At 50.8% G+C, this 8,687-nt stretch overlaps 1 protein-coding gene across 2 annotated transcripts; it reads left to right on the forward strand.

The window, feature by feature from the left end:
- The first annotated feature begins 520 nt into the window (after window positions 1-520).
- Window positions 521-1,491, forward strand: LOC104034624 (C-C motif chemokine 4 homolog). 2 transcript variants are annotated; one of them, XM_009487669.1, is made up of 3 exons: window positions 521-590; window positions 967-1,081; window positions 1,404-1,491. In XM_009487669.1, exons 1-3 carry the CDS (start codon window positions 521-523, stop codon window positions 1,489-1,491), a joined length of 273 nt encoding a protein of 90 aa, XP_009485944.1. The 2 variants fall into 2 exon arrangements, with proteins under 2 accessions (XP_009485944.1, XP_009485945.1); XM_009487670.1 differs by having other exon boundaries at window positions 967-1,079; window positions 1,417-1,491.
- Window positions 1,492-8,687: the final 7,196 nt, after the last annotated feature.

An 8,687-nucleotide genomic window follows, 5' to 3' on the forward strand; every position in this document is an offset into this window, starting at 1 on the left:
TACCGGGGCAGCATAGACTGTGCAGATGTGGGAGGGAAACAGTTCACAGTAGAGGAGACTTTTTCCCTAACTGGCCTCATTCCATCCATGCTCTTCAGCCCATTTACACAGCTCTTGGAAGGATGCAATCTCTCCTCCAAGATGCTTGAGCAGGTTGGGTAATAGGGGCTTGTTGACAAATGCAGGAACCTCCACAGGGGAACTTCTTACTAAGGGACATGCATGAAAGAAGCAGAAATAGCAATGGTGACTGTTTCATATCCTCTGTCACTGGGGAGGTTCTGAATCGAGGAGGGAGCTTCACCCTTCCGGGGCTGGGGCTGCTGCTCCATTCCACCGCAAGACTGTACCATGAGCACCCTCTTCTCTGGGGGAAATTCCACCATGCCTACGCAAGCCACTGCACAGGCCACCTCACTCCATAAATTGTGGAGTTGCTGGCTGTCTCAGCATCAGACAGAAAAGAGGTTTTCAAGCTCCACTTGCCTGCTTTAGCTTCAACCACCACTTCTCAGCTGATATGAAGGTCTCTGTGGCTGCCCTCACTGTTCTCATCGCCACCTTCTGCTACCAGACCTCCGCTGCACCAGGTGAGTCCGTGCTCTCCCCCTTCTCTCTAAATGGGGACAGGAGAGATGTTGCTGCTGGGAAAGGGTCCCTTCTGCCAGGCCTTCCACCTCTGGGTCTCTTCCCATGTCAGACCACCCTCGAGCAGGTGCTCCAGGGCCATTGGGGCTCTCCTGCCATGGGAAAAGCACACCTCAAAGTACAGCATGGGCTGTGTCAGTGCCAGTTCAGGGTGAACCCCGAAGAGAAAGAATTGAAGGAAGAAGAAAGAAGATCCCTTCTTTTCTCTTCCTCCTCCACATCCTCCCCATTCCCCGGACCCAGGGGTCTGCTGTCCCAGCCCCCTGCCCCTGCTCCCCATCTCTTGCCACTGCTGATGACTGTCTTTGCCCTTCACAGTTGGCTCTGACCCACCAACTTCCTGCTGCTTCACCTACATCTCCCGGCAGCTGCCCCGCAGCTTCGTGGTGGACTACTATGAGACCAACAGCCTGTGCTCCCAGCCAGCCGTCGTGTAAGTCCTCTCCTCCAGGGCAGTGGTGGACTCGCCCTTTGGGCTGAGGATCCAGACAGGGAAAAACCCCTTTTCAAAAGACAGGGGATGGAGGCTGGCCCCGGGGACAGGAGGGATGAGGGGCCAAGAGGTGCAAGGTGATGCTCCAAGGGCTCAGAACACATGGGGCTCACGCCAGTCCTGCTCCACCACTGCCAACATCATGGGCATAATGTGCTGCCTGCCCAAATTCTGCTGATCATCGGGGGAGGTTGGGTTTGGGGCAGGATTCCCCTCCATGCATTAATCTCCCACCAAAAACTTACCTCTTTGCACCCCACAGATTTGTCACAAAGAAGGGCCGCGAAGTCTGCGCCAACCCCGAGCAGGACTGGGTCCAGCAGTACATGAATGAGCTGGAGCTGAACTGAGGTCCCAGGACAGACCCTGCTGCCCTGCATCCCCTGGCTGCCAGGACAAGTGAGCCATGGCCAGCTATGGGCTCCGTTGGAAATGCTTCAATGTCATTTAAAGCTAGTTAGGAAATTGAAAATGTTCCAGAATCTGACTTTAATGTTTTTCTATTTAATTTTTTATAGGGGAGGGATCAGGTGCAATAACTCCACTCCAGACAAATAAGAATGTTACTTAATAGGTATATTTTTTAAGTGAAGACTCATGCTCAGGTTATTTTTTATGTATTTAATTAATTGATTTTTTGATGTAACATTTAACTTAAATATTGAGAAATAAATATTTTTGTAAGAACTTTCTGTCTTTGCCTCTATTACAATTCTTTGTGATGACAATAGCTGAAATTATAATAATGGCAACATGTCCTTTATTCCCTTTTCTGTGGTGTAAAACCCCACAAGCTTTCCCTATCCAAATGTACTGTTTTGCAAAATAAGAAGAGAAAAACTGTCATGGTTTAACCCTAGCCAGCATCTAAGCACCACACAGTCACTCACTCACTCCCCCTGCCCTGGTGGGATGGGGGAGAGAATCAGAAGAGTAAAAGTGAGAAAACTTGTGGGTTGAAATAAGAACAGTTTAATAATTGAAATAAAGTAAAATAGCTATAGTAATAATAGTAATAATAATAATAGTAATAATAATATACAAAGCAAGTGATGCACAATGCAATCGCTCACCACCCAGCAACCGATGCCCAGCTGCCGCCCAGCCAGCTCCCCCCAGCTTACATATTGAGCATGATGTCACATGGTATGGAATATCCCTTTGGCCAGTTTGGGTCAACTATCCTGGCTGTGCCCCCTCCCAGCTTCTTGCTGGCAGGGCATGAGACGTTGAAAAGTCCTTGACGAGTGTAAGCACTAAGCAACAACTAAAACATCAGTGTGTTATCAACATTATTTTCATGCTAAATCCAAAACACAGCACTATGCCAGCTACTAGGAAGAAAATGAACTCTATCCCAGCCAGAACCAGGACAAAAACAATGATGGACGATGTGTGAGAAGGGCATAGATTACATTCAGGTAGCTTGGCTCACTCTTTTTATAAGATATTTAATCACTACTCATTATGACTACTGGCAGCTAGTTAAACTCCATTGTTGGCCCCGTTATAGTCAATTAAAATGTTACCTTTAGGGGCTGGAATTTAACATGCTGGCTGTTTCAGGGAAAGTTTTCTAAGAGCTGCAGCTAAATGGATCAGCTATTCCCAGAGCTGAGAATGGAAAAAACATGTATCACTACAAGATTTTTAGAACTATTTCATTAAACTCTCATTTAGCTGGGACATGAGGCTTAGCAGATGTGTCCCTCTTACAAGAAAAGGTGCTTTTTCTCCATGTCTCCAAAACATGCCCATCTTCGGAGATGCCTGTCCAGAGATGCAGTGTCACCCTGCAATCGCCCTGCCAGACCCCAGCCCCAGGGCAGGATCTGCCCCTGCAAGGAGACATCTCCACTGCAGCCCTGAGGCTGGTCTCCCACTGGAGTTGAAGGAGATGCAGCCCACACCACTGATGGCATTTAGATTGCTCTGATCAGCTCTGGACATGCCCTGTTCGATGAACAGCAAGGGTTTGCATTCCTCCTGCCTGGACCTCTGGTGCCTATAGGGCACCCAAGGAAAGAGGCTTAGGTCAGAGACTCAGCTCACCCCACAGCATTTACATACTGAATTTGGGAGGACAGATGTGAACATCAGTGACATATGGGGTAGCAAGGAAGGAAGGGGGCTCCTGGGGAGGGGGTGAAGATGAGAAGACAGAGAGCAGAGGCGGGGTGGGAACCATGCAGTGAGAGGAGCCTCAGGTGTAGCCAGAAGGGAACAGGGGGCCATGGGTGCATTTGGGAGAGGAGGGAGCATATCAGTTACGTCAGGAGCCTTGTCACTTCAGGAACTGCAGCCCCCAGCTCCTCAGCCCACAGGGCGGCATGTACCCCATCAGTCATCCCGCTACAGCACTGACTGCACCCAGCTTAAAATAGCACCGGGGAGGGGGGGGGAGGGGGGGGAGGGTGAAGAGGTGGAGGTGGAGCAGAGGGGGTGTGAAATGGAGAGCTGTGCCAGTGAGCAGGACCTGAGTTCCCTTCCCCAAGGAGCTGCTGGGAGGGAGCCCATGACTAGGTGGTTTGGGTGGGCATCACCACAAAGGTGGCTGTGCCTTGATGACAAGAAGCTGCTCCTGCATGCGAGGGCAGTGGCTTTGGTCACAGCCTTGACTCCTTGCACACTGCATGCCCCAGGACCAGCTCCGGGAGCAGGGCTCATCATGGCCACACTGGAGGTGAGGATGCCTTGGCCAGCCAGCCCTGTATCTGAGCGCCGGCACCCGGTACCTTCACCCTGAGGACTAAGACTGGCACAAAGCTGAGTGCCCAGTGCTGCCCTCGCTCCAGGAAACAGCAAGAGCAAGGGACAGGAGGGGGGAGACCTGCAACAGTGTCATCCCAAAATGGCTTGAGCCTCCACAGTCCTTCTTGGATACAAGCCCCACTGGAAGCAGTCCTGCAGCCTTGGGGTTTCTTGTCAAAGGAGACACAGTGCCGGGTCAGCTGGGGAACACCATCCAGCCCGTGCACTGTTTGAGCCTGTTGCAAACAACCCCATGCACCAATGTCCTTAAAAACCCTGGTCACATTCAAGCCACCCACAGCAGACACCTACCCTGGGTACCTCAGCTAACTCCTCACTGCTATTCTGGGAGCCTGCAGGGAGTCCTGAATTGCTCATGTCTGTCTTGATCTTACACCCACCTACGCGTGACAGCTCAGAGAAGCCCTCAAAGTGCATGCGAGGAATACAGCACACTCGTTAATCCACACCCCCAGGCACAGAGGTGTGAATGAAGCCCACAGGAGCAAGGCAAAAGCAGCCAGCAGGTTTCAGCAAGCTGGCAGCTGCCTTCAAGGCCCACAAGCAGCAGTGTGTGCATGGAGAAAACATCCCTGGCAATCTTCAGAACTGCCGTGTTTTGCAAAGGAAGAGGAGGAGGAGGAGTGCAGGAAGGTGGCCCAGAGCAGGGACAGTCAGGCAGGTGTTGCAGTACCCATGTCGCCATTAGCTCAAATCTGCACCTAGGGATTACCCTGCCCAGAGCAGGGGATATATTTGCCATATACGTTGATGCAGCTATTTGAGGCTGACCTTGCTGTTAGAGCCGATTCATGCAAGAAAACCCTCACACCATGCAGCCTGTGGAGGAGCTCCAGGATGCTCCGGTACTCGTGTATGGGTCTCAGGGGCTAATCATGATGCTCATCCCTCCCAGAAACACCCTCATGGGGTGCTCAGGGATCACCCACTGGAGACAGGGCAGGTGAATGCAAGAAGCAGAGGGCACTAAGCTGGAGGTAGCAGATGAAGAGAAAGGGGAGACTGGGACCCAAGAGGAGGGTGGCTTGCAGGGGGTTTCCTCTGGATTCAGACCAAAACAAGAGCAATGGTGTTAAGGATTTCAGAATTTGTAAACTACTAAAAGAGAGACTCATCCTGAAACCAGAGTGTGGTATTTGCTGAATATTTTATGCAATGTATATGGAAGTAAATATTTTTAATGAAAGCTGTGGGAAAGCCTAGCCATGAACAAAAATAAAATCATCACTATGATAAGAGTAACATCATTATTATAATATACATGCACATCTATATATTTGTTGTTTATATCACCCTGGTATGTCTGCAGGCATTTTGAGGTATAATGACAGCCAGGGAAGTTGGAGGTCAGTGTCTGGCATTGCACAGAAGGAGGAGCTGGTCTGTGCTGATGGAGATATGGATTGATGGCAATCAAGGTTCATGGTCTGACAGCTTTTACATCTCCACTTTTTTGGAGAGGAATTAGACACCCTGAAGGCAAAATGCCTGTGTGCTCAGAAGTGCCAGCTCTGTGCCTTCCTCACCATCCCAGAGACCAGAGTCCCGGCTCCCCGCAGGGAGGAGAGGCTTAGTCCTCCACCTGAAACAGCTCTTCCCAGAGACACCAAGATGGGGGTACATGTCTATTCTGGGGGCTAGCACCCAAAAAGGGATGTAGAAGAGGATGGTTTTGCATGCTGCATACGTAAGTAATGTTTTCCTAAAGTAATGATATATCCCAGACTTCCAGGGTTGAGGAAGACACAGAGATATAATGCTAGAAATGGTGCCTGGCTATCACCTTCCCAGTAATGGCCAACAGTAGGCAGAACTGTCAATGAAGACCCAAAAGAACATTTCTGCTCAGTTCTTAGAAAGACACAGATGACTACTCACATCCCCCTAAGATGACAAAGTATTTTCCACTATACTAGAAGAGAAAGAAAGATGTTAACATTTGTTGAGAAAACACATTTCTAAAACTGCAGGTCTGTAATTTTTGCTGTGGAGAATCTTAACAAAGGACACAGTCAGCACCCCTGGGTGACCAAACTGCCCCAGGAGCTAAAGCCTAAAAATGAATCTACTGATTGCTCAGAAAAACAGCTCCCTGATCACCCAGTTGCAAACCATGGCTGTTCTGCCAGACGTGGTATCCTGAGGGATTACTGCCATCAGTAAAACCAGACACCTTGAGCAGGTCAGTCCTGGGACCCACCACAGCAAGAGACTGTGTCAACCCAAAATGTCCCTGCAAAATGTATGTATATGCATATGTATATGCCCATCTTCCTTCAGAATATGGAAATCAAACAGAAATGGTGTGACTGTGATTAGCCTGGCACGTACAGGTCAGCCCCTTTGGTAATAATTACCTTATGATGCCATGTGAGGGTCACCAGCTTTCTTGGAGCTGGGAAGGTGGGGAGCAGGAGTGCTTGCAGAAGACCCATGTTCTCAGGTCTGACTGCACTGTGCCGTGCAGCCATCCCTTGCAGCTGGGGCAGGTGGTTCAAGCAGGACCTGGTCCTTGCTGGGCAGGATCTGCATGGAGGCCAGAGCCAGGCAATAAATGCATTTCCACCAAGGACAGGGGCAAGCTAGACTTGTCATGCCTTAAACAGAAAACCTGCTTGCAAATAGCTTTATGAACAGCTTTAGCTTTAAGTCAGCAGGGAGCTGTGCTCCTGGCTTTTCTCTAGTTGGCCATTGCCAACCAGCCTGGGCATCTCAGGGCAGAATGGTATCTGCCTCGAGTAGTTTCTTAGTTGCAGGTGATGCGGAGAGTCCACCAGATGGAAAATTTTACAGCATATTCAGAGCTATCTCATGCCTTCAACCTTTACTCTCCTTCCTGGGAGAGGCAGATTCGTGATTTCTAGGAACGCTTTGGATGCTGCATCAGGATGAGTTCACATCCTTTCTGCTCATACATTTCTTCCCCCTCTTTGCAAGATCTCTGAACTGTCACACTTCCTCCTGCCTCTTCTGGAAATGCTCTTCATCCCTCCGGTGCCACAGCAAGTGCCACTCATCTGTCACCTTGCCATGGTGAGATTGCTCTTGCTTTCTGGACAGTTTCCATCCCACCACCTCTTCCTGCCCCTGCTTCAGTGGTATTTAGCCTGGTCCCTTCCCAACTGTCACCTTGCACAACAGGTTTCCCTGGCTGTCCTCACCACTCCCCCCACAACTGCCTCTGCTTCCACCCTTCTGTCAAGACCTCAAAGTTCATGTCCTTTCTTATCTTCTCAGGCTCCATACACTCCTTCTGTAAGATTTCCATGGAAGTCAATGAGCTGCAGAGCCCACCGAGACCCATTGCCCTGGGACATAGCAAAGATGGGGCTAGGCTCTTCTAGCTGGTCTGCTGTGCAGCCTCCAAAAGAAAGAGCCTGCAGCTGAAAGGAAGAGGGTGGGACTCCCCAAAATGCAACAAAACTCAGCCAAGAGGAACTATTCTCTCAGGTCCAGCATAATTTTTTCACTAGGAGACTCCTGAAGCACCGTTCAGGACATCCCCAGCAAAATTGTGCTGAGCATTTAAGACCATGCTTTGTCAAATCTCATTTTATTTGAATTGAATCAGTTTTTAAATTAAGCAGCTTCATTATTTTTGTCTGAAGGGCATGCTCCACAGCTGCTCCAGCTGGCAGTCCACAGCTGCTGGCATCGCCTCCACCCTGTCTGCCCCCAGGGCAGTGTCTCCTGCCTCCTGGCCCTGTGGACCACAGGCACTTGGTTTAGATGAGTAGAACTAGCTGACACCACAACTGAGCTTAAGGACCTGAGAGCTTTTCCTCCAGCAACACGGTGGCAGACTGCTTGAGGCAAGAGGCTGGTGCAGCACTACAGCCTGGAGGAGAAGGGAAGTCCCAGGGGATGGAAAGACCAAAGGTGACCTTTGGAGACATCAGCAGAGGCTGTGTTGTTTTTCTTTCCCTGGCTTTTGTAGCCCCCAAAGTGCCCCCATCCTGAGGTGTGCAATGCACAGCTTCCCACGCTTGGAGATTTCCCATTCACGAGGCTTGTGAGGGGAGGCAGAGGGGCTGCACCTACCAAACTGGAGGTGAACTCCCTTCCAGGGGACAAGAGAAAGCAACTCAGGAGCCACCAGGCAGTGCAGCACCCACATCCATACAGATGTCCCCTTGCCTTCACCCCAGGCCCCAGCACCACAAGGCTGAAGCGAGGCCAACTGCACAGGCAGCTGCCACTACCGAATCCCTGCCTGGCAGGTGCCCATGTTGCTGCGGTGTCCCACCGATGCCATAGTGGGATCTCTTGAGGACCCTTTCTGGGCCAGAGAGAACCAGGTCCAGCAGCACCCTTTGCCCTCTAAGATGTTGCAGATTAGCTGGGGCTAACGAGCAGGGATGGACACACCAAAAAAACCACACTGCTAACCGCACAAAGTTCCCCAAATCAACCCTTTATTACCTTGTTCCAGTACAATTCACACCAAAATCAGCACTACACAGCAGGCTGGGCACGCACCCTTCTCCAGCAGCCTGTGAGATGAGTGGCAGGGCAGCGGTGGTCAGCAGGCTCCACAGTCCCCATTGGCAGCTTATGGCACATCCCCACTGCAAAACGCCCTTCCCAGCATGGGCATGGCACACAGTGGGTAACACACTTGGTGGGTCACCCCCAGCAGCAAGGAGCATGCAGGGACCCTGCCATGACACTCACCAAGGCACACAGCTATTTCCCTGGTGCTGCCTTGCTCACAGGAGGAGCCAGTCGGACTCCCAGGTCTCTGCCCACTGGTGAGAAGCCAGGGCAACCACTG

Source organism: Pelecanus crispus, chromosome 12 (assembly GCF_030463565.1).
Source record: "Pelecanus crispus isolate bPelCri1 chromosome 12, bPelCri1.pri, whole genome shotgun sequence".
Taxonomy (NCBI): domain Eukaryota; kingdom Metazoa; phylum Chordata; class Aves; order Pelecaniformes; family Pelecanidae; genus Pelecanus; species Pelecanus crispus.

Coding starts and splice junctions, on each gene's coding strand:
- LOC104034624 (XM_009487669.1), top strand. CDS start 521: ATGAAGGTCTCTGTGGCTGCCCTCACTGTTCTCATCGCCACCTTCTGC. Junction 591..966: donor CCAGACCTCCGCTGCACCAG/GTGAGTCCGTGC, acceptor TGCCCTTCACAG/TTGGCTCTGACCCACCAACT. Junction 1,082..1,403: donor TGCTCCCAGCCAGCCGTCGT/GTAAGTCCTCTC, acceptor TGCACCCCACAG/ATTTGTCACAAAGAAGGGCC.